General features: G+C 51.1%; 1 protein-coding gene across 3 annotated transcripts in view; it reads left to right on the top strand.

Moving 5' to 3' along the window:
• Window positions 1-244: 244 nt before the first annotated feature.
• The window catches only part of DPYSL2 (dihydropyrimidinase like 2), a 57,484-nt gene continuing 32,393 nt past the window's right edge, over window positions 245-25,335 (top strand). Inside the window, exons 1-3 of one of the 3 annotated variants that reach the window (XM_066206258.1) lie at window positions 245-610; window positions 14,665-14,753; window positions 16,004-16,188. In XM_066206258.1, the coding sequence (XP_066062355.1) occupies window positions 260-610; window positions 14,665-14,753; window positions 16,004-16,188 (625 nt within the window). In that variant the 5' untranslated portion in view covers window positions 245-259. Of the gene's footprint in view, window positions 611-10,461; window positions 10,882-12,976; window positions 14,565-14,664; window positions 14,754-16,003; window positions 16,189-25,335 lie in introns of those variants that run through there. The other 2 variants (XM_066206259.1, XM_066206260.1) reach the window with 2 other exon arrangements.

Here is a 25,335-nt window from a genome sequence, read left to right as displayed (position 1 = left end):
CCTTTGCCTCAACTTTGCGCTGCATCAGAGATCCAGCGAGCCACAGGCTCGTGGTGCCGATGGGGGCAGGGGACCTGCCGGCCACAGCCCTTTGCAGTTGATGTTGCCGGATCTCTAGGACCCAGATCCGTCCCTTTCCTATCGCTTTCCCTTTTTTTTCCCCCCCCACCTCTCCTCTCCGTGTGTGTGTGGTGTGCGTGCAGGATCCTCCTGCTCACCGCTGTTGTTCTCCCCCCTCCGCAGGGAGCCCACCCCAGCCATGGCCGAGAGGAAGCAGAACGGGCGGCAGGGCGAGGAGGAAGAAGTGCCAGCCTTCTTCAAAAACCTGGGCTCGGGCAGTCCCAAGCCCCGGCAGAAATTCTGTGGCATGTTCTGCCCGGTGGAAGGCTCCCTGGAGAACAAGACCATCGACTTCGACTCGCTCTCGGTGGGCCGCGGATGTAACAAAGTGGTGGCCAAGCAGAAGGACGTTGCCCACCTGGGTCCGGATGCTCCGTCCGTCCATTCCAAGCAGAGCGGGAAGGGAAGGGAACCATCTGTTGAATTCGGGAGAAAGGTGGAGATCAGGAGTGCCACGGGGAAGGAGGCGCTGCAGAACCTGAATGACAAGGTGGGTGCATCTATGGAGAGATATATTTATATATATATTTATACGTAGTGGGGGGTGAACTCGAGCACGCTGCGGAGAGGACGGATCCTCTCCACCTGCAGCCGCCGGGTTTTATGTCCCCTGCATGCGTGTGGCATCCCTGAGCAGCAGCAGCAGCATCTCTCGCAGAGCTCGAACGCTGCCCCTGTGCTCCCTGCAGGGGTGCGAGAGGGGGGCACAAGAAGAAAGAAGACCCCCCCCCCCCCACCCCGCACCCACAAACGCCCCGCCCTGCCCTCCTGTCTGGGGAGAAACAGCCACTTTTTGGGTTATTTTTTTTTGTTTGTTTGTTTCTGAAGCGATTCCCCCAGCACGGAGGTAGGAAAATGCCCCACCCAGGCAGGGAATGCAGCTCACGGAACACAAACGCGATTGTGAGCGAAAGAGCATCAATGAGCCTCCACCTACCGGGATCGAATCCCTGCAGGCTTCTCCTAGGGGGGATTCCTGCCCCTGCTCCCGGGGAAGGACAGGAGTGACCCGGGGAGCTGCATTTCAATGCCCGTTTCCAGCAGGGCTGATGGCTACAGTGGGGATTTTTTTTTTTGACTCGGGGAAGATCTGGGACTTTCACAGGCATGTGGCATCCTCGTAGCAAACCCAGAACTCCTCCCAGGATTTTTAAGACTGCCACAGAATACTTCTCATTTTCTGGATTTGTCAGGGTGTGATTAAAAGCCCATCCTCTTCCAGAGGCAAAACCCACTGAACCCGTAGATGTGCCTGCCCGTGCCCATCTCCTCCCCTCCACAGCTCGATTTAAAGCAGCTTTACTCAGCCGCGAGGCAGGGAATACTCGGTGCACACCTCTGACAATGCTGGCAGAGGCTGGAAGAGCAGGAATGAATGAATGAAGCGCCCACCAGCAGCCTGCTGAACTCCTGGCGTAGCGCAGGAGTTTCTCTGAGCGGTGGGTGTAGCGCAGCCCTTTCTTCTGGAAGCTGTTCCCAGGAGGTGCCTTCTGCTTTTTAATTCTGATCTGGGTTGTCTATGCTGGGCAGAAGTCTGCCTGGAATTCAGAATAGGGGCTTGTCCACCACTTTTTCCAGCTTTCAGAAACGTGAAGTATAACTGGAGGTAATGCAAGAATATAAATGAATGAAATGTGTTAGTTATAAAATATAAACTCGGGGCTCATCCTGCCCAAACCAGCCCCTGCTGCAGTGACCCGAGGCCTCCATCCAGCCCTAATCCCACGTGTGAACCACTGCTCTTGCAAAGAGCTCACAGATTTTCAGAACTCCCACACACCAGCCCCAGTGAGCAGCAGGAGGAATGTGCTGCTCCAAACCTGGTTTCCCAAACCCAAACAACATCAACAACAAAAAAATTGCCACTACAGGTGCCTGAGGTTTGCTCTGATCATGCTGGAGTGCCTACTAATGGAGTAACTGTCCATGATTAATTAGTCTTGTTGGATGGATCAAGGTGCATTTCAAGAATAAAGGGCTTTTTCATCTTGGGGAGTCAAAGGTTCTGCAATTCATGACATTTCAAGAGCTGATTTTGGACAACTTGATGTCCTGTGGGGCATAAGTATAAGCAGGCTATACATTAACTCTGAAAAGATCAATTATTTTCTGATTAATTGGTACCAGCATAATAAAAAATTCAAGTACAACATTGTGCAAAATCAGAATCCACTGAGAACATTAACAATATTTTTTTTTGGGTTCTATTTTTAACGATTATTGTCTAAATGTTAACCGAGGGGATGAAATAAGGGGATAGTACAAAACCTTTGAGTTGTTCCTCATTAGCTTTACCTGACACTGATGCCAAAGGATGGTGTTTGAGGGGTGGTGAGCACTGGGGTAAGTGCAGTCTCCTGGGATAAATGTCATGCTATGGATTGGGAATTTATTGCAGGAATGCCTGAGCTTCGGTTTTTCCAGCTGGCTGCACCCATGGCTCGAATCAATGGTTAAACCCTCAGCAAGTAAAATTGGCTTTATGGATTTAAAACTCAGTCATCCTTTCTGTCACTTACAGAAAGATCTTGTCTTAATCCCCCTTGAAATGGTTAACAAAGCAACGTGGACAAGCGATTTTTTATAATTTTTTCTCTGAGGTCGCAACTGTCAAGAGGATAAAGAAGGGGATGTAATTATTCCTCATTAAATTGCAATATATTGCTCTGTGGGGCAAGATAAGGGCAATCAAACCTCTCTGTGTCTGTCCTGCCTGGGAAATTCTGTAGCCATCTATCATGGGCTGCCCCTGGGCTCTGCTGCCTCATAATTCAGGGTTAAGATCAGCTCTGGAGGCACCAGGAAGGCTCCAGCAGCATTTGCAGTTTTGTCTCTGGTGGCCAATTCAACAGGTCTGCAGCTCAGCTCGGAGCCAAGCTCTGCTGCTTCCAGCTGCCAGCCCCTGGAGAACTGCCTGTGCTGGTGTTTCCCAGCTGAAGTTTCTCCTCTGCCCTCTTTGGGCTGTCCCTGTCTCTGGAGCTGCTGGGGCTGAGCTCTGCTGGGTGCCCCGAGGCCTGACCCCGACACTGGGATGTGCCAAGAGCCTCGTCCTCAGCCGTGGGATTCCTGAAATGAGGCAACAGGGCCCTGGCCTGGCTCTCGGGAGCTGCTGGACACCTGCAAGGTCATTTTCTGCAGTGGGATTGATTTACCCACGGGTTGATCCAGGTTGGAAAAGCTCTCCCAGACCATCAGGTCTGACCTGTGCCAAATCCCCACCTTGTCCTCAGCCCAGAGCCCTGAGTGTCACCTCCAGGAGTTCCTTGGACACCTCCAGGGGATCCAAACTTCCCTTGGCAGCTCATTCCAAGGCTTGAGCACCCTTTCCATGGGGAAATTCCTGCTGCTGTCCACCCTGAGCCTCCCCTGGCCCAGCCTGAGGCCGTTCCCTCTCCTCCTGTCCCTGTTCCCTGGGATGAGATCCCAAATCCCCCCCGGCTGTCCTCTCCTGGCAGGGAGTTGTGCAGAGCCACCAGGGCCCCCCTGAGCCTCCTTTTCTCCAGGCTCAGCCCCTTTCCCAGCTCCCTGAGCCTCTCCTGGGGCTTTCCCAGCTCCCTCAGACCCTCCTGGTGCCCCAAACCCTTCCCCAGCTCCGTTGCCCATCAGCTCTGCTTTGTAGTCAGTGCAGAAGGTTCCTGGTCCCAGAGCAGGGACTGCTGGAAGGGCATTCCAGCCAATATCCCCCTTTTCCAGCCAATATTCCCCTTTTCCAGCCAATATTCCCCTTTTCCAGCCAATATTCCCCTTTTCCAGCCAATATTCCCCTTTTCCAGGTAGTATTCCCCTTTTCCTTACATGACCAGGCTTGAGAGAGGGGCGTTCATCTGAGGTTTCAAAAGCTTTGGCCATTGCTTGCGTGAGCTGGGTCATTTCTCCTAGAGTACTTCCCAGATTTCCCATCTCTGCAATTGCTGTTCCTTCCGTCTTTCTCACCTGTTGACATTTTTGGGACAGAGACAGTGTTTTAGGGGACATCTGTGGAGAAAAGCAAGGTTTAACTGCAGGAGAGATCACAAGGGCTTTAATCTGGTCTGCAGAGGGAGCCTGGGGAGCTGCTCAGACCCTCCAACGCCAGCACAAGACCTGGAATCCTGGATCTCTCCTTCATTTGCCATCTTGTTGTCACTCCAGTGCTTCAGGGGTTTCCCCTGTGCACCTTTACATTCCTTTTTTTTTTTTTTTTCCCTCTCTTAAAACAGCTCCTGGCCCTTTGGGAAGCCCAGAGCACCGTGTGTGTAAACTGCTGGCCTAACCCAACAGAGCCAATTGTAACAAATAACGACAGTGAACAAACAGACGGCAGGAAAACGCTTTTATTTTAGAATTGATAGGAGAGGACTCGCTGGCCAAACACTGTCATGAAGCTTGTGACATGACTGGACTTCTTCCTAAAACCTCAAAGCTCTCAGGATCGTGGTTGTTCATTCCTGGAGAGAAATAATGAATAACAGGATGTTGTTGAGAGCTCAAATAATCACAGACTCTGGAACATTAATGGAACTGTTGTCTAAAAACAAAGGAGCTGTTCCAGACAGCTGGAAACGCAGTCCTGAGTTTAATTTGTGACAATGCCTGCAATTTTTCTAGCCTTGTCCCTACAATCATTTGCCGGCAAAATAATCATAAGGGAGGACGGCTTGCGTGTTCTTCCAATGGGTCAGGATGGTTTGAGGGGGAAAAAAACCCCAACCGTGAGGAGAAAAAAATGCAAAAAGTCCTCTTAACTTCTTCTCAAAGCCATCATTCTGCACAGCTGCTGCTCCATACTCCCACTGGGTGTCTCGTGGGGCGGTTTTCCATGCAGAATTTACTCGTGCCGCACTTTCATGCAAGGGGTTTTGATTCGGTGCCAACGTATTATATTTGGGCGAAAGATTTGGTGGGAAAATTTCAACTCTTGGAGGCAGATGTCCCTGCTCAGCTTGGAGCTGGCAGAGGTTTTATCTCCAGGGATGAATGCGATTAGTGGCACATGGGGGGGTGGCAGTTTGGTGTGCCACCCTCGTGCCACCACCCTGGACATCATTCAGCGGGCCCCAGCTGGTTTCAGCAGGTGCTGAGCAGTCATTTAGGGTTTGTCTGAGGGTTTTTTTTTTTACCTGCAGGGCCGTGTCTGACTCCCTGCATCACCCATCTGTCCCGTGGCACATCAGATCTGGGTGTATCTCCTGGGCTGTTGTTGTAAAGTTGGGAAATGACGTTGGCAACAAAGTTCAGGTGGAGCTGGGGACATGCGTCCTCTTAGCTTTATAAACACCCGCATTAGGGAGCAGAAAACCACCAAAACCCCAAACCTCTTTGCACTTCTGTGTGATTATCAGTGCCCCGTTCTGTGATCTCCTCCCAGAGAGCAGGAATGAACCTCAGGCTGGGAGAACAGAGGTCAAAACTCCTTTTTCTTTTTTTTTTTTCCCCTGAGTCACGATCATCCCGCACCTCAGAGGAAGGCAAAGCCAGCTGGCACACGCAGGGTCAGCAAGTGGCTGAGAGCCTGATACTTTGCCCTGCAGGTTTTTAGGGGAAGGAGAAGGGATTATAATGATATAAAAAGTGTATAATCACTAAAACCAGCCGTTTCTTAACCCCTACCCACAGCTCCCATGGCCCTGGAGGTGCCAGGGGATGAAAGGGAGGGACAGGGACAGCGAGCCCTGAATGTCCCATGCCTCTGTTCCAGAAATTCTGCATTTAGCTGTAGTGCAGGCCAGGGCAGGATGTGACTGTGAGTGCTTTGGAGAGAATAGCACAGTTTTTTCTGTGGATTGTCCAACCCCTGACAGAGCAAACCCTGTCTAGAACCCTGAAGAGAGCCTGGCTCGTTCCCGGGTGCACAGTGGGGAATTAACTCTGCTGGGATTGTTTGAGGACAGTTCACATCGTGGTGTTCAGGACGTTTCCCCTAAGAAACACTCACAGCCTGCTTAAAATGCTATTTTTGAGCCTGCTGAAGGGTCCTCTGGATATAAAAAGAAAGAAAATCAATGGGAAGGTTAATTTTAATTTGCAGATCGAATGTACATTTTGATTGACCTGTTTGTGTGGCTAGAGAGTGCATCTTACCCTCATAAAACCTGATAGTCTGTACGAAAAAAAACCCCAACAAACCACACCAAAACCAAAACAACAAAAAAAAACCAACCCAAACCCAACGAATCAAATTGTTTCTCTGGGAGGTTGTACAATTTCTACCTGCTCATAGTAACATATTTGACCCCCATGGTCATTTCTATTCCATTACTTTTAATTTTAATTTTCTCCTGTAAGATAATAAAACAAGAGATGCTCGTTGTCAAGTACAACTCCCGTCAGTAATTTAATTTCCAGTGATTAATAAAGGACAGTTCTCCTATCTTCTTTTGGGAAGGACAGATGTAACTCCTCCTGCCAGGTATCAGCCTGGATTTGATCCTCCCTACGCCTCCCAGGATGCAGGAGGTTCCTGGATAATGGAAAACTCCTTCCAAACCATTGAGAGTCTGATGCAACAATTGGCACTGGCAGGATCATGACAGAAAATTAAGGGCCTGATGGGTGAAGTCCTGAGAGCTCTTTTGGCCCAGTTTATTTAAATCCATCTCTGATCTTTCATCCAGTTTTAAAATGGCTATTTCCATTTGCAGGGTTTTTTTTTTTTTTTTAATTTCATGGCAAAACGCCACTGTGGACACACCTTTAAGTATTCAGTAGGAGTAGAAGCAATTTGGGTGTTGCAGAAATTCCGTGGGCTTTGTCGCCATTACACCAAAATTCCACAGAGGAAGAAACTCCTTTTAACATTTCTTTTCCCAACCATCCAGTAATTCCACAGTGAGAATAAAATTCTTTTCCAAGTGCTTTCTGGTAGCTCACAGAATCTGTGAGTTAAGATTCAGAGCTGATGTAAATTGATTTCCACGGATGCCTGTGCTGGTTTATTTCAGCGTAGATTTATTTTGATTATTTTAGCATAGATTAACACTGCACAGAGATTCTCATGTTCCTGTGCCATTTTTCCCTCTAGACCTTTGCAGGATATAAATTTAGACATAGATACTTTCCTTTAACGTGAAATAAGTTTTTTTGCTGCCAAGTGCCTCACGAGGAGTGCTGCAGCAGCTGGGCAGGAAGGGCTGAGGATGATCCTGGCCAAAATTCCCCCAAATATCTGAAGCCTGAGGATGGGTCAGGGACATTCTTGTCCTTCCCTTTATTAGCATTGATTAGGCAGTGCTCATTAATTACCTCTAATTTCAACGTGTGCAGCCCCCTGTGTGCATTAATGGAGCTGTGGAAGACAAAGTGCATCAGCATTATCCAGAAATCCCATCATCACTTCCCAGAATATCCTGGCACTGCTGCAGGGCCCTGGGTCCAGCCCTGCCAGAATTTAAGGAGGAAGTTCAATTCTCTCCTTGTAACAAAGGACCCAACTCCTGCCCCTGACCTTTCATAAATAGTTATTTTTCTTCATTTAACTCGTGGGGGAATTTGTGCAGAAACTAGAGATTTAGCAGTTTCCATGATTCCAGAATCATGGAATGGTTTGGGGTTGGAAAGAACCTTAAAGGTCATCCAGTCCCAACCCCCTGCCATGGGCAAGGACATCTTCCACAGGACCGGATTTCTCCATCAGAACCAACCCAGAAATGCACCTCAGTAATTCCAGGTCGTTCCCCGCTTGTTCTCATCCCAACATTGTCCATGAGCTCTTCTCCTCCCCTCCTGATCATCTCCCCTCACGTGAGATTATTCAACAGGCAATTTCCATTCCTCACCACTGTTTAGCAAGGCTAAACAAGCCAGTTTGCAGCTACAATAATTTTAAAATTACGTATTTCGACAACTTTTTAGCTCATTGTTAAAAGCAAAGAAAATTGGGGCATCTTGGTGTGGTGTGATGGAGCTACGGGACACACTTGGGAGCTCAGTTCTGGTCCTAAATCATGGAAGTTTTAAGAATTTGGTGCTGAGGAGACGTTGCATCTTCAACAGCTGTGGTTTTCCAGCCCTTTAATCTCTGCATTTATTTCATTCTGTACTACTCAGGTTCTTGCAACAAGGTGATGAGAAAGACAAGCTCAGTGTCACCTGAAGATTGGTTATTGCTTTCTGACCATAGTCACTGCTGGATCCAAGTTATGGAATATTTGATTCTGGGACACTCAACCTTCAAGAACTGCTGCTCTGAATTTTGTGCAGTAGGAAGCCCTTTTAAAAAATAATAATTAAAAAATGAAAGGGGTGCGTTTGGGGAGCTGAGGTGAGCTCCGGGCGTGTCGCTGATCCACTGCCCAAGGCCTGGGTGCCAGCTCCCAACCTTGGGCAGTGCGGGATTCCTCCCTGGTACTCTCCTACCTGCCAAAAAAAAAAGGGCATGGAACCATTCAGATATGAAACTGAGGAGGAAAACGAGCATCAAAGAGAGAGAGGGAAAAAAAAAAAAAAAAGAAGGACCAGTAGCACTGTCTAAATTTAGCGACCTGATGTAGATTCTCGCTGCCATGTTCTGAGCGAAAATATGCTTAGGTTTCAAAACTTCTTCAGGCACACATCAGAGGCTCAGGATAACTCACTCAGGGTTGTCTATTCTAATCATTGAATCAAAATAAACCCCACAGGCTGACAAATTAATCGTTTTGCCACTGTCATAATGAGCCATATTTTCATCTGTTGCTAATTGGATATTAACCGATTGACACGTTCAGCTCTTTAAGTGTTGTGTGACATCCAACCTATACCCAGGAAAAACTCCTTCACTGTTTTCCTTAGAGCTCCCTGTGAAGAAATGAACATAAAAGGCCCGGATAGGAGTCTGTTTGAACAGATGTTGTCTTTATAATGATTTATTGCTCTCCTAGACCAAAGGTTTCATTTCTTACTGGCTGTGCACAGCGAGTTTGGGTATGCAGAGATCACAATTTCGTGGCAGGCAAAGCTGGAGTTTGTGTGATGTGAAATTCATCACGAGTGAGGGAAGAAGGTAAGTCTTGGATCGTTAATTATCAGTGATAACGTTCAAGCAGAAGTGAGTTTGTGGCCTTGAGTTCTCCAAAAAAACGTGTTGTACCTTCCTGATGTCAGAGAAACCTGCCTGGCCACGGATCCCACCTCCCTGCACTGGGACGAGCGCCCTGTCAAAAACCAGGAGATATTTATGCCATTTAACGCATTTCTTTCCTTGAAGTACCAGCTTATGGAGTTCAGGGATTGAGAAATTTGATTCCAAGTGTGACTGAAACACGGAGCACGGAGTTGGCAGCACTGCAGTAGTCAGGAATGGCCCGAGGGACCGGAGAGGAGCGGCACGCCCGGGTGCGTAGCTCTGAGCACACATTTGCCTGGCACTAAAGCTTCAGGTCAGTGACCACAGGTGTCTGCGGGGGTTGGATCCGGGTTGGATTTTCTGGGCGAGGTGTGGGAGACGAAAGACTGGGAAAACAAAGGCTCGGGAGCGGCTTCAAATCTTCATTTCTCCCCAGCCCACCCCAATTTGGTAATTGGGAGAGTCAGGAAGGGTGGGGTAGGACAAAGAAGATCCAAAGCAGCGAGTTCCCCACCGGGCATCCTCTGCTCTTCTCATGCGGGGGCTCGGATGGGGGGGAATGGGGGATCGGGAATGGGGGTGTCCGCAGCCCCGGGAATGGGGGATCGGTCCCGCTCCTCCCGGGATGGGCTGCAGCCCCGGCGGGGCATTCATTGGGTGTCCGCACACCCGGGAATGGCGGGGTCGTTCCTGCTCCTACACGGGGGTGCAGCCCCGGCGGGGGATGCACGGGGGTGTCCGCAGCCCCAGGGATGGAGGGATCATTCCCGTTCCTCCCGGGGGACCCCGCAGCCCCGGCGGGGATTAAAACGAGGTGCTCGCATCCCCCGAAGGGCTCCTCCGGCAGAGCCCCGCGGCTGCCCCGCCCAGCGCCGCAGATTCGCTAAGCCGGGGCCCCCGGGAAGCGTTTCGGTGGGAGCGGGGGGGCCGGACGGGCGGTGCCTGGCGTATCCCGATGGGTTCCGGTCCATGTATCCCGAGAGATCCCGACAGATCCCGATAGATCCCGGTCAATCCCGGCGGCCCCCGGTCCGCATCCCCGCTCCCGCGCGCCTCCGCCGGGACCGCGCGGCCCCTCCCACCCCTCATTTGCATACCGGCGCGTCCCCCGCTCTCCCATTGGGCGAAGGCCGGCGTTGATTTGCATATCCACGGGCGCTCAGCCAATGGCGCGGCACGCCGGGTGGGCGGGGTCCGGTGGCGGCTGGAAGCGCATGCGCAGCTCTCGCTCCGTCGCCGTTCAAGGCTGGGCCGGGCTTGGCTGGGCAGGGCTGGGCCGGGCTTGGCTGGGCTGGGTTTTACCGGGGCTGGGCCGGGCTGGGCCGGACTCCGGGCGCAGGGAAGAAAGGGAGACACTCGGGGCTGGCTGCTTCTCCCCTTCCTGCCATTGCGGAGAGCCCGGATCGCCTCCCGCGCCGCGCCGCGCCGCGCTCCCCCCGCTCCCCTTCCCTGGGATCGCAGTGATTTGGCCTCGGGGGATTTATTTTTTGTCCTTTTTTTTTTTTTTTTTTTTTTTTTTCCCCCCCTTCCCTCCCTTCCCCATCTACGTACTGGTGAAGGGGAGGTCGCGGAGCGGTTGCTGCGCGGGAGACAATAGCGGTGCAGCAGCCGCCGCGCTTCTCTTTAAAAAAGAAAAAAAATTATATATATATTTATAAAACATCACTGAATAAATCCATCGGGGGTTGAGATCTCCCAAGATGTCTTATCAGGGGAAGAAAAACATTCCGCGGATCACGGTGAGTGGAGCGCAGGGGAAGGGGGAGGGGTGCGCGGGGATGGAGCCCTTTGTGTGCCGGAGCGATGCGGGGCTGGGGCAGGATAATGGGATCACGGATAATGCGGCGCTTCCTGTGCTGCAGCGCCGGGGGGGCCGCGGTCGGCTGAGCCGAGCCCCGGCCCGGGGGCGGATTCGGCGGCATCGCCCCGCGGCGGCAGCGCCGGCCCCGGCGGAGCATCGGGGACCCCCGAGCGCGGCTCGGGCTGTGCCCGGGGAGGGGTCCCTAAACGGGGCTGTGCCCGGGGAGGGCTCCCTGCCCTCGGGCTGTGCCTGGGGAGGGGTCCCAGCCCTCGGTCTGTGCCGGGGAGGGGTCCCAGCCCTCGGTCTGTGCCCGGGGAGGGGTCCCTAACCCGGGGCTGTGCCCGGGGAGGGCTCCCTGCCCTCGGTCTGTACTGGGGAGGGGTCCCTAACCCGGGCTGTGCCCGGGGAGGGGTCCCAGCCCTCGGTCTGTGCCGGGGAGGGGTCCCAGCCCTCGGTCTGTGCCGGGGAGGGGTCCCAGCCCTCGGTCTGTACCGGGGAGGGGTCCCTGCCCTCGGTCTGTGCCGGGGAGGGCTCCCTGCCCTCGGTCTGTGCCCGGGGAGGGGTCCCTAACCCGGGGCTGTGCCCGGGGAGGGCTCCCTGCCCTCGGTCTGTACCGGGGAGGGGTCCCTAACCCGGGCTGTGCCCGGGGAGGGGTCCCAGCCCTCGGTCTGTGCCGGGGAGGGGTCCCTGCCCTCGGTCTGTGCCGGGGAGGGGTCCCAGCCCTCGGTCTGTACCGGGGAGGGGTCCCTGCCCTCGGTCTGTGCCGGGGAGGGGTCCCAGCCCTCGGTCTGTGCCCTGTGGGGCTCTCCCAGCCCCGGGGCTCCATCCCCGCCCGCCCCAGCCCGGCGAAGGGCGGCTCCGGGAGAAGGGGGGGATCAACTGGAGACCCCCAATCCCCGCCCGGGCTGGCGCTGGGGGGGTTTTCCAGGGTCGCCTTTTCCTCGTCGGGAAGCTTCTGGCAAGGCGCAGGTTTCGGTGCCATCCTGGGGGAGCGGGGAAGGAGCCGTTATATAAACGCCTCCCTCGGTCTCCTTGTTGTGGGAGCCGATTTAGGGCAGGTATTGCAGATCCAAGGGTACCAACTTTTGGTTACGTAAGATATCCTCGACTAACGGGCTGCTGAAGCCGCTTATTTTATTTTATTTTTTTTTTTTTTTTTTTTGGATACAGGAGTTTTTCATCCTTGGCTGCGGTTCCTCACCTTCCCCACGGACACACCCTTCCCCGTCCTCCTTCCTCATCCTCGGGGGCAGGAAAAGCAGCTCTGAAACGGGGCTTTGACGTGTCGGGTTTGGGCAGGAATCTCTCTCTTGCAGCGCTTAAGGAAGGCAGGGGGACGTACAAAAACGGTTATTGATAAATAGAGCATCCTTTTTTTTTTAAAAATAATTTTTTGTTTTTCTCTCTGCGAAGGGGAGTCGGTTTCCCTCCGAGAAGCCCAATGGTAAAGAGTTTAAAAAGCTGCCTCTGTTTTAAAGGGCGATGGAGGTTCCTGCTGGATCCCTGTCACGGGCCAGGAGGAGCATGACGCATTTTTCTTCTGGCTGAACGCTCTGATTTATGTTCTGTGCGCCCAATCCTCCTGCAAAGGGGTAGGGGGGGAAAAAAAATCAAAAAAAAAAAAAATCAGATCCTACTCCTGTTTGCTGCTGTGCAAACCTGGGATTATCAACCGAGGCTAACGCTGGGGAAAGGAGGATAATGGATGTGTGGCTGCCCTGATTTTGCTGCTGAATAGACACAGATTTGGTGGCAGGCCCTGGCAGGGATGCGAGCTGCGTGTGCTTTTGTCTCCAGGGCGGTTTAGATGAGGAGGAGGATTCGTCCTGAGCTCGGAGCCCTCTCAAGAGCCCCAGCAGCAGCCCTGGTTACTGCCAGAAGCATCATTAAAATGCTCCAGGCTGCGGTTTTGTGGCCGCTTTACATCTGGGTTTTTTTCCCTTCTCCTGCCCTAATTGATGCCCAGTGTGTGAGGATTTGGGCTCTTGGTGACATCCCTGGCCAGGTTTTCCCATTTTAATGGCACGAGGAGCCTGCACCGGAGGTGGGCATCGACACTGCAGTCTTTCTGGAAATGGTAAACATGTAGGACACTTTGCTGGAGAGGCTGGTGTTGAAAGACAAGTGGGTTTTTCACACCCCACTCGTTAATTCACTCCGGCTCATTGGCGTTTGCAGCAGCTCCTAAATTTAAATTTTGGGGGTTTCTTTGTGTTTGGAATTGGTGGCGTTATCCGGGGGAACTCTCCATTGCAGCAGGAGGAGGAAGGAGAAGGAGAGAAGGAGGCAGATGGATTTACAGTCTCCTAGTTGTTAAAGGTGGATGTAATGGTGTAAATCAGTATCTGATGCAGTTCGCGGAGCCCTTTCCGTGTGAAAAGAGCCGTGTCAGTGGAGATTTGGGTGCTCCAACTCTTCAGCTTTATTATGAGGGATTTGGGAAAATGCCTGATTGTTCCTCCTGTTCTGGTTGGCACCTCAAAATCAGGGCCCTGAGCCCTGTCACTGTTTTATTTGTGTTTTTCTGTAAGTTCTTACATATATTTTTCTGTAAGTCCATGGCACCTCTGAGTTAAAAGTCCAGCTTTTGATTTCCCCGGCCTTTGGCTGTGCTGGGGTCACTTTGTTCTCTTCCAAAGGTGATTTTGTGAGGAGGGGGGAAAAAGAATCAGAGTAAGTACAAGTGCCAGAGGTGTGGTTTGAACCAAACACTCGCAGCATCTGTGTGCTTTGCTTTAAATGTTCATCTGCTGTAAAAATGCATCTGTGATGCGGGGAACGGAGGAACCAGGGGGATGTAGCAGCCACTTTTAACTCTCCCTCCCAGTCAGGAGCTCTGCAGTGGGTTTCACTCTGGTTTACCACTACTGCAACAACAACAACAACAACAACAACAACAAAAAAACCACAACCCAAAAAAAAGCCAACATTTGTTTTTGATCTATAATCTTGCAGAAGCGAGCTGTAACCTGGGCTGGGATAAAATCACACTGCCTTTTTATAATTACCTTCCTGTTCCTGCCCAACTGTCTTCTAATTTGAGGAAATCCTAATGACCGCTTCGTCCGTCCTCGCCTTCACCCTGGTTTGCTCAGTGCACGTTTTTCCATCTGGTTCTGCAGCGGTGCTCTGGATCCACTGCCCCCAAACGTCACCGAATTGGACCAGGGGAGTTTGTTTGTGTTGTGTAACCCCTGGCAACAGACTTTTGGGCCATTTCCCTGACAGCAGTTGACTCAACGTTGAGCCAAGCAGTGACTCCACTGTGTGGGTGCACGAAGGAAATTTTTTGCGTACAACCGAGGCAGGGGAAAAAAAAAAAAAAATAAGAGAGATGTGGTTCCAGCACATCCCTCCAAGTGTTTTTTAGCGCTGCTGCTGCAGGTGATGGTGGCTTCAGGCTTCAGGTAGGAGTGAAGCTGCCAGAGTAGACAAGACCACTGGAACCCACCTCTTTTTTCTTCCTCATTCTGATTTTTTAATTTTTTTTTTATTTTTGATCATCAGCGATGAAAGGCCTGGCAAGATGAAAATAAAGCATGTTTTTTTTTTTATCTTTCCAGTTGAAAGTGCAGCAGCTGACTGGTGTTTTTTTGATGTGCGCTGGTGAATAATGCAGAGGTTGTTGCCTTCCCTCCTCTTTCATCTCCGGAGTGACACTGCAGCCTGTCAGGTCTCCAAGTGAATAACCGTGTCTCGTGTTGTGCTTCTTTTGTTGCAGAGCGATCGTCTTTTGATCAAAGGTGGTAAAATAGTTAATGACGACCAGTCCTTCTATGCAGACATTTACATGGAGGATGGGTTGATAAAGTAAGTGAAGCCTCGTGGTGGGGGTTGGGGATGTACAGAAGTGCAGCTTGGCTGGGAATGGCTTAATCTCGGCGAGCTCTGTGAAACTGCAGTGAAAAAAATTGAGTATTTCCACGTCTGGCCCGGTGTTTAATGAAGGGGCTTTAAAAGGAGGGTGCTGCATAAATAAACAAGTGGGCCCAAACCCTGCTGGCTCCAAGGAGGTACTTACATGTGCTTCATTTTAGCCACGTGAGCAGCCCCTTGCTGAGATGACACATGTGTTTGAAGTTATCTGTGCTGTAAAGTTTCCCTGAGTTATGACTTCAGACATTTTGAATCCAGAGTTCAGCCTCCTAAACGCAGTTAAATCTCTTTTAGGCTTGGAGGCTGGACTTAGGTGACCTCTGGAAGTCTCTTGGAGTGCTGATTTCTCGGGGTCTGTGATGCAAGGATCACTCCAACTCCCCCCTAAAGTGAAGGAAAAAAAAAAAAAGGGCCCTGTAGTGGGAGAGGTTCAGGCCTATTTCTGTGTTTTCAGGCCTCAGATGTGTTCCTGGCACGTTAAATGTGTTACAGATTTCTTAGGAAAATGACTCCTAGGAAAAAACGGACAAGAGGTTACAAACAAGGAATTTTCCTGTTCTGGCTGAACAGCCAGCACATGTGCTTTCTTAATCAAGGTTAAAAGTTAAAGGAGCCGGCCAGAGACAGCTAATTAATTGCATCCACTACTGCACTGCTAAAAATAGGTCTGTGAAGGGCTGGACTGGAGAGACCTCTGAGGGTCTCACCAGGAATTTGGTAACCAAGATCTGCTTGAATTTATGTTCGTGTGGGGACTCTGTAACACTTACACACGAGAGGAAGGTAGAAAATATAGAAGCAAAAATTCTTCCAGTGCTCCCAAACCGATGGGAACATCCCAACTGCTGTTGGAGAGCTGGGGGCAAGTGTTGAGCTGCTGCTTAAAAAAAGTGCAGCCCACAGTAAAGCTGTGTTTGGTGCAGTGACCTGCACAGTCCCTTCCAGAGAGGCTCCTGCTTTTCCTCCCTTTAATGTCGCCCCAAAGTGCCGCAGGAATTGCACGTTTCACTCAGCATCGTGCAGCTGCTGCCGCAGGAAGAATAAAACACCCTGAGCTGATCCCGTGCCCTGCTCTGTGTGGAAAAAGGCAGCAGCAGCAGCCAGGCTAAGTAGCACAGGGGTGTTTGTTTACAGCCTGCTCACTTGGGGCTGCCTGACCTGCTCCTCCAAACCTCTCTCCCCAGGCAAATCGGGGAGAACCTGATCGTGCCGGGGGGAGTGAAGACCATCGAGGCCCACGGCAGGATGGTGATCCCCGGCGGCATCGACGTCCACACCCGCTTCCAGATGCCCGAGCAGGGCATGACATCTGCTGATGATTTCTTCCAAGGGACCAAGGCTGCCCTGGCTGGGGGCACCACCATGATCAGTAAGTGTTTGCTTTCCTCTTCCAGCCGAGCTGGGCTTTTCTCTTTCCCCAGAACAGAGCAGGAGCTGTGGGAGTCACCTGGGTCTGTTCTGGCTGCCGGGAAAGGTTTGTGGGAATTGGGGTGGAAAAGCAGGACCTCAGGATTTCCCCATCTCACAGTTGTCACTCATTTCATTTGTCTTCCCTTGCTGGCGGTGTGACTTCAGCAGGTTTTTGGGTTTACTCCTGCTGGAGCAGATCCCTCACATTCCTGTGCCTTGGTCCCTTTGTCCCTGGCGAGAGGTCTGTTGTATTTCTCACACCCAGAAGCCTGGTGCCAGTGTTTGGTGTGTCTTTGGAAACTGGGCCACTTTCTTCCCTTCAGCCACCAGGATTTTTGTTGGAGTAGCTCAGTTTGTGCTCATCTCCTCCTTTGGAGAAAGGGAGGGATTGCAAAGTGAAAATGCCTCGAAATAAAAAAGACAGACAGACAGACTGACTGTTGTGCTGGCAGCAGGATTAGACACTCCTGGTGTTCCCTTCTGCCTCTAAAATGCCTCAGGGATGACTTCCAGGCTCTCTGTCCTTGCTTGTGTCAGCCACAGGATCTTAAAACTCCACAAGCCAATCATAACCCTGTAACCTTGTTTGGGCCAGAGGGAAAAAAAACCAAACCCCTCTGTTGCAGGGCAGCTGAGCAGGTGTAAAAATCTTCCACGTTGTGCCAGGCTCTTCTGCTGCTTGTGGGAATGAGGGCCAAAGGTGTGAAGTGCTCCAAAATCTGAGCAGCTCACAGGCTTTCGTGTACTCTCAGGTGCTGCAGGAGGGGAGTTCAGGTACAGAGGAACAAAAGCAGCTGCTTCAGAGCAGGTTTTAGTGACTGTTGTCCAGTTCATGGGTATAAAGAGATCTTAGGCACAGCCAGGAACCAGCTGAACTCTCCTCAGTTCAAACCAAGCTCTGCCAGGACTGGAACATCCTCATCTCCCACAGCTCTTGGTTGTGAGCAGTCCTTGATCCCTGGTCTGCTGGGTGGACTGGAATTGGGCTGGAAGGAAGTAGGTCTTGGGCTGATGCTTCAAAGAAGTAATCCTAAAATAACCCGGGAAATTATTTTTCATCAGATGATCACTTCAGAGTGTGAGGTTTGTGTCTCGCCCACTCAGGGCATGTGGCTGTGGATGGTCCCTTTGTGCACACCACCAACATCCAGTTCTCCTTCAAATCTTTGCTGTCAATTCAAATCAGTAGCACTGAAATTTTTTTTTTAATTTATTTTCAGCCTCAGTTCATTGACTTGGTGTGGTTGGTTGTTCCTTTGTTAGGAGTACACCTGGTTCACACTCGAATTATCCTTTTGTTCTTCCTTGTTAAGTTGAATTAGATCAAAATAACATTCTCTGTCATCTGCACGTGACCTTTCAGCAGCACCATTCCCCTCAGTGGCTCTTTCTGAAAGTAGAAATTGGTTTGGCAAATTGTTTTTTTGGTGTAGCCCTTTACTTTGGTTGCCTAATTTTACCTCTGCAGGGCCAAAATTAGGGAACCAAAGTAAAGAGTTGCTCCAAAAAAAAAAAAGAAAAAAAGGGCAATAAATATTTACACACATAAAGGAATTCTGAAGCAGGAATTTCTCCTTTATGTGTGTAAATATTTATTGCCTTTATGGCTGTAGTAGCTGAATACCTCACTAACAGTGAGAGAACACTTACTCTGAGTTAGGGAGGTGGGAGGAGAACACCCCATGTTACAGTTTCTCCTTTTACAGCTGTGAAAAATGAGCATAATCTGGATTATGACCTTGAGCAAACCACTTGGGTGATTAAACCTGACCATCCTGAGTATCTCACATTGAGACACCAAAACGCAAAATCACCTCTGAACAGCACCAAAAAAATAAACCTCTCTACGACTGCGGCAGCAGCTGGAGCAGTGGAGAGCAGGAGGAATGATCCAGAGGAGACTTCAAAGCTTTGCAGCCTCTGCCCCCGTGTCAGCTCAGCTGTTTCTCTCAGCAAAATTACAACATTTGCAGAGAGTTTTTTCCACAGTGCAGCCCCGGTGAGCACTCTCTTGGTGGGTGGCCCTTGGGTTTTCCCGGAGCAGGTGGGAGTTGTGGTGCTTGGCAGCATTTATTTTTTTTTTGTTTTTGGCTCTCTTGTGATAATCAGGGCAATATTTAGTGAGCTGGATCCAGGATATCTCAAACTGCAGCCTGAAAATGACACTCTTATCTCCTTGTGTGTTTTAAATGTTGGGCTTTTTGCAAAGGGAATCTGCTCCTCCCTTGGGCTTGTATCCAGCTGTGCCTCTTCTTCCATCTTCTTTAGGAAAAAACACCTCTTTTTGGACGTGAGATTTGTGGGGGGGGAAAACCACCCAATATCCTCATGAGCGCTTTAAGCAAACTTTGTGTGATTTATTTACAAATACCTTCACTCCATCTGTTTCTGTGCTTCATGCTCAGCCCTCACTGTGGGCACACCAACAGCTTCCTCAGCTTCACGCTTCCATTTGTTTCACATTTTTGTGCAGGAGGGCACTTTAGGGCTGTTTACTTTACAATCACTTTAGGGAAATATTTATTTTTCCATGCAGTTTTCAGTGAAATTGAACCCAGAGCCTTGGAGAGGTTTCCACTGCTTGGTTTATAAAAATCGGGGCTGAAATTCTGCCTTTTTGGTGATCGATCTGCACTGCCAGGAATTCACCTGGAGCATCTGCTTTGGTGAACCTCATTGTCAGCTCAGATCAAATTCAGTGTTGCCCCTTTAGTTCTCCTGGCAGGCACATCCAAGGGAAGCACTCCCTTGCTTTGGAGTCCTCCTTTGCTTTTTCCCCTCTAAATTCATCCCTGGGAATCAGGGAGGGGGAATCAGATGGGTGCTGCTGTCAGATTGAACAGTTGTGGGGTTTTTGTGGCACCAGGGGGTATTTATCTTGGTGGGAAGCAGCTCTAACTCTAATCCAGGGCTCCAAGGGAAGCACAGGAGTGTAACCTGTTGTTTCCAAGCCCTGTCCTCATTGCTTGTTCCTTAAATTCATCCCTGGGAATCAGGGAGGGGGAATCAGATGGGTGCTGCTGTCAGATTGAACAGTTGTGGGTTTTTTGTGGCACCAGGGGGGATTTAGCCCGGTGGGAAGCAGCTCTAACTCTAATCCAGGGCTTCCCAGCCCACCAGGGAGCAGGGGCTGGGGGTGAGGATGCAAACCTGCCCTCTTGTCTCTCAATCCTTTGCTCTCCTGAGCCCTCCCTGTGTTGCTGCACTCAGGAGTTTGGGCTGATTCCTTTTTCTGCTGGCTGCCCCGAGGCCATCCGAGCAGGAATTCCAGCTATGATCCTTCTGTCTCTCCCCTGTGCACTGCCAAAGGCAGGGCTCCAGCTGACTTTGCTCATGGAGGAACAGACAGTCGGTTTTGCCCGAAATGACGTGTTGTGATGTCTTTGTTTTTCCGCAGTGACAATTTGCACAAGTCCTTTTTTTTCTCTGTCCCCCACCTTAAAACAATATTGGTGTGGGGATGTCAGCTGAGCAGCCCTCCCTGGGGGTTTTTAGGATAACATTGCTCTGGGGGAAAAAAAAAAACAAAACCAGAAAAAAACCAACTTGGATTCTTGCCCTTTTGAAATGTCAGAGTGCAGTGTTTGGGCATTAAGTTGAAAGGAGAATTCCAGAATGCTCCACAGAGGGTTTTGAAGGAGAGAGGAGTGTTAGATGTGCTCCAACCTGTTCTGGTTGCTTCCATAAACCTCCCCTGTATTCCATGGAAGGAGAGCAGTCCTCCCAGAGGTTTGGGAAAGGACTTTGTCTGAGGCTGGTAAACTTTGGTGAGCTAAAAATGACATTTTTCACAGGCTCACAAACCATCCTGAGCTGGAAGGATCATCAAAACCCAGCACGTGGCTCTGCACGGGACACACCTATTTCCGAACCTCTTTTTTGGGGTTAACACCCCAGGATAGAACCCTGGAGCTGGTAAAGGAGGAAAAAAATCCCTGCTAGGATTTTGGGGTTAACACCCCAGGATAGAACCCTGGAGCTGGTAAAGGAGGAAAAATCCCTGCTAGGATTTTGGGGTTAACACCCCAGGATAGAACCCTGGAGCTGGTAAAGGAGGAAAAAATCCCTGCTAGGAATTCTTTTTCGGGGTGGCCTCTCCGAGCCTGTCCGTGGTTTTGCTGCTGATTCGCTGTGATGGGTGAAATCCCCATCAAAAATCAGTGGAAAAACTCGGCCCGGTCTGAGCATTGCCTCTGTGTGCTCCCAGCCCTGCAGAAGGAGGGGATGGAGAAGTTAAGCTCTGTGTATTTACTGGCCCTCAGATCCCTGAGCCTGTTTAATGTCCCAGGGAGAGCTCCCACACACAATTGGAGCCTCTCCTCTGCTATCTGCCGGCCTTGGGTGAAATCTCTTGCTGACACTGCCTCTCTCTCTCCTGACTCAGTCAACCACTGGTATAATCACGGGGAGAAATTACAGTGAGAGAAATTACAGCTTTTTCTGGCCCCGTGGCTTGGAAGGCAGCAGCCTTTTGAACTGGGGCTGCCCTTGTGCTGATGGCACGGGGAGGGGAGGCTGGGGAGGGCAGCCTGTGTGCCTTGGGAAGTTCAGGAGATGAAGGGGAGCCTCCCGTGGGCTCCCTAATTGCTGACCCTGCGATTAAAGAGCTCCCTGGGCAGCCTGGCAGGGTTTGGGCTGCCCAGCAGCAGTCAGGGAGGTGACAGCAGGTCTCCCCGGTCATCCCGAAGATCACCACCTTGCTGGGAAGGAGGTTATTCCAGTCAGGAGTGATTCCTCACCTCTTGGGTTTTGATCTGAGTGTGACCGAGAGCGGAGATCAGACTCTGTGATAGTCTCAGCTTAAAGCCGGGTTTAGACAGGCTGAGGGTGTGGGGTGCTGTTTAAAGCCACCATATTAGATCCTGTTCTCCCTGGCTGGGTGCGTTTATTTTCCATTATCAGGGTTAGCCCTGTGCTGGTCTGGAGTCGGAATGCTGAGAGGAGGAGGAGGAGGAGGGAAGCAGAGACAGGAGGAGGTGACAGCAGTGGCCGGGCAGGGACTTGTGGCCGAGCTGGAATTACAAAACCAAGTGTTCTGCATCCAGGAGCAGCGAGCACAGAGCTGCAGGGTCTGCCCGGGCCCTGGCTGTGTGTACACAGCCCTGCATTGTTCCACAGGCACCGGCCACGCTTTTGTTTCTCTTTGCACCCAGAGGTGAAAGAGGAACTGTGCCCTGGGGCCAGCCCTGCACACTGCCCTGGCCCTGCTGTTCTTTCTCTTCCTGGCGGCAGTTCTTCTGCCCCAGAGAAATGTTTCGTTCTCTAGAAACGCAGTGAAAATGTCCTCATGTTATTCTGGGAGTGGGAATCCTTGCTGCCTGTGACTGGGATAATGACACTGCCACTCCTGCCCTGTCTCTCCTCTCTCCAGCTGCCCTTGGTCCTTTTTCCACCCCAAAACCAGCCTTGGTCCTTTTTCCACCCCCCAAACCAGCCTTGGTCCTTTTTCCACCCCCCAAAACCAGCCTTGGTCCTTTTTCCACCCCCAAAACCAGCCTTGGTCCTTTTTCCACCCCCCAAACCAGCCTTGGTCCTTTTTCCACCCCCCAAAACCAGCCTTGGTCCTTTTTCCACCCCCCAAACCAGCCTTGGTCCTTTTTCCACCCCCCAAAACCAGCCTTGGTCCTTTTTCCACCCCCAAAACCAGCCTTGGTCCTTTTTCCACCCCCCAAAACCAGCCTTGGTCCTTTTTCCACCCCCAAACCAGCCTTGGTCCTTTTTCCACCCCCCAAAACCAGCCTTGGCCCTGTTTCACCCCAAATCTCTTTGCCTCACCAGCTCCCAGCTGCTGCTGTGTTTGTACCTTCCATTCAGGGCAGGGTTTTTGCTGAGAAAAGTGGGGCTGGCAGCAGTGCTGGGCATTCCCTGGGGTGAGCTCCTCTTCCCGAGCTTTTAAACCCCTCTAAGTCCATTAGGCTGAGCCTGCAGGGGGTTGTGCAGCCTCTGTGCTGGGCTCTGCTCTGCTCCAGCATCCCAGCACTGCTGGGTGGCATTTTTTTTCCCCAATTCCATCGTCCTGGGGGGGAGGATCTGCCAAACCCTTGATGTCCCTGGCCGGAGAGCACAGGGGGAAGCAGCTGTGCAGACCTCGGAGGTGTTGTGTGTTTCTGTGTGTGCTCAGGGGGGTTTTTTGACCCTTTGGGTGGGAGAGCAGGCTCCTGTGAGGGGCCCGGGGGCTCAGGAGCTGTGTGGCTGTGCCTGGGGTGGTGCAGGAGGTGTTGGAGGGGTGTGGAGAGGTGTTTAATGCTGCCTGTCACATCCTCAGCCGTGCTGCAAGGTGAAATCACTGGAGTCCTCTGAGAGCTCTGCAGTCCAGCCTGGCTTGATTTTGAGTCAGTCAGTCAGGAGATTTTTTTTTTTTCCCTTTCCCTTCTTTTCCTTCCCCAGAGCTGCTGGGGATCCTGCCCCTTGCTCCTGGGCCATCCCTGTGCCATCCCTGTGCCTCCTGTCCCATCCTTCCCTCTCGGCATCCGTGATTATTTTAAGGAGCAGCTGAGGGCTCCCTTTTCTCTGTCTGTCCTGTCCCGTTGTCTGCAGCCCCTCCCTGTGCAGGAGGGAGGGATGGAAACAGCCCCACACGTGCTGGAGCGCGGCTCGGGTCGGAGCCCACAGTGCTGGAGTGGCAGCAGCTCTGACAGCGCAGATGTGGCGGACCCAGATTCTTCCAGGCATCCAGGGAGAGGGATAAATCCGGTTTATTTCAGGAGAAATCAACCCCTGTTGTCTTTTGATGGAACAGCTCTTCGTGCCTCTTTTTTCCATTTAGTGCTGGCGATCTGCAGCGCTGCTTTCCCACTGAGGGGGAGGAGTTCTTTTGTTTGAAGAGCTGCTTTAAAGTGCTTTTCTTTTTTGGGTTGGAAGGGACCTTAAAGATCATCTTGTTCCCTTCCCTGCCATGGGCAAGGCAGTTTCCTCTGTCCCAGGTTGTTCCAAGCCCTGTCCAGCCCGGCCTTGGACACTTCCAGGGATGGGGAAGCTGAGCCAGGGCCTCACCACCTTTATAATAAAGAATTTCTTCCTAATTGCTCATTTAAACCTGTCCTCCTTCAGCTTAAGGCCACCCTCCTTGTCCTGTGACTGTATGCCCTTGTGAAAAATCCCCCAAATCCCCAAAATCTTGTTTTCTGTGTCCAGTGCTCTCACGCCCAAGTTCCAGGCCTTAGAGATGACACAGAAGGGAAGAGCCAGAGGATCTCTCTGATGTTCTGAGTCTCTCCCGGCCTCTTCCATCAGTGCAAAATGTCCATGATGTTTTCCTCGGGGCAGGTGTGAAAGTTGGCTCCTCCAGCTCTGCTGCTGGATGGATTAAAAAAAAAAAATCTTCAAAACTAAAATGAAATTATTCACCTTGCTTCATATACCATCATTGGCTGCCTGGAATGGGTTTTCAGGGCACGTGTGTTAAACCTGGCTGGATAAAGGCGAAAATCTTCAAAACTAAAATGAAATTATTCACCTTGCTTCATATACCATCATTGGCTGCCTGGGATGGGTTTTCAGGGCACGTGTGTTAAACCTGGCTGGATAAAGGCGAAAATCTTAAAAACTAGAATGAAATTATTCACCTCTCTTCATGTTCCGTCATTGGCTGCCTGGGATGGGTTTTCAGGACACGTGTGTAAAACTTGGCTGGATAAAGTGTCTAAATCACCTTCAAGTCTTGACTAGGTCTTCCCAGAAGCGGCAGGAAGTGGTGCCTCTTTTCTTGGCCTGTTTTTTCTGGGATTTTTTTTTTTTTGCCTCCCCACCAGTGTTCAACCCCTTGGCTGCTTTTGCTTTCCTGTGAGCTTGACTCAGGAGAGAGTGCCCTGGACAGGCAGGAGCTTTCAGCTCTGCACCTTGGAATTCAGCTCCGTGTGCCATGGCAGGGAGGGAAGTGGAGCCTGAAAGAAGCACAGGCTGTGACAACTGCAGGATTCCCCACTGGGGATGGGCTTGGAGTGGGATTTGGTGCCTTTTTTCCCCCCCCCGTGCCTTCAGAGTTCACAGATCCCATCTGTTTCTTAGAAACTGGGATGATTTTTTTTTCTTTTTTTTTGTAATCTTTCTGGTGAGAGGGAGAGATGTTTGAGGAATACAAATGAGCTCCTCCTGTCTGGCACACTTTAATCCCGCTCAGGAGCTGCCAGTTGTGTGCAGCTTGGGGCTGTTGCCTGCAGCTTTGCACTCCCATGGAAGCCCTGTGGGTTTGTGAGGAATGCAGGGATGGACGTTTGGGAGGTTTAGGGCTTTGGGAGAGCTCTTCTCCTTCCCTCGCAGTTGGTGTTGGGACTCCCCCCGTGTGACAATGGGGATGTCATTCCATTTTTCCATGCTGTAATGGGAGGTGGCTTTGTTGCTGAGGGGGGGGGGTTTGTGGTTTTAATTCAGATTAATTAAGCTCACTTAGAGCCTCGTATCATCAGTAAAAAGTGATTGTTTTTATGAAGAGAATCATTTCTTTTTACGAGGGATTATTTTTTTAATGAGAGATTATTTTTTAACGAGGGATTATTTTTACCTGAGAAGCTGATGTGGGCAACCCTGGAAGCAAGCAGATAAATCCCTGGCCCTCCCACTTTGGCATCTGCAGATCCACGGGAAAGTGCTTTTGCCTTCCTGTTTTAAGTAAAAGAAGGAACTTGGGAGGTTCCACATGCAGATATTAACCGGGAAACGCTTTGGGTTGGTTTTCAGAGCCCACCAAAAAGGGCTCCGAAGCTTTTGGGAGTTTCCCTTTCAGCCACTTGTCTGGGTGTGTTCTGGCCCTGGCAGCAGCTCCGTGTGTGCAGGGTGGGTATTTTTGGAATCTGGGGGACTCACGGTGGTGTTTTACATATGAATGAAATTCCCTGGCAGCAGGAGCTGGGGAAGCAGTTCCTGGAGAAGCCTCCCAAATTACTGCACAGCTCTGAAGGGGAAAAAGCTCCCAAACTGCGACACCCTGAGTGGTTTGTGCCTCCAAATTGGGGTTCTTGGTGGGCCTGGCAAGATTCCAGACTCCCTGAACAGCCAGGCAGGGCTGGTTCAGCAGCTGGGGGCTGTGCCATGTTCAAATAGTCCAACACTGCCTCAAAAAACTCTCATCCCAGAGTGGGTGACAATCAGTTAATGATCCTTCCCAGCA

This window comes from Chamaea fasciata, unplaced genomic scaffold (genome assembly GCF_029207755.1).
Source record: "Chamaea fasciata isolate MVZ Bird 193981 ecotype frontalis unplaced genomic scaffold, bChaFas1.0.hap1 SCAF_30, whole genome shotgun sequence".
Classification (NCBI taxonomy): domain Eukaryota; kingdom Metazoa; phylum Chordata; class Aves; order Passeriformes; family Sylviidae; genus Chamaea; species Chamaea fasciata.
The sequence above is the reverse complement of the archived record's forward strand: the minus strand, read 5'-3'. Positions and strand labels throughout refer to the sequence as shown.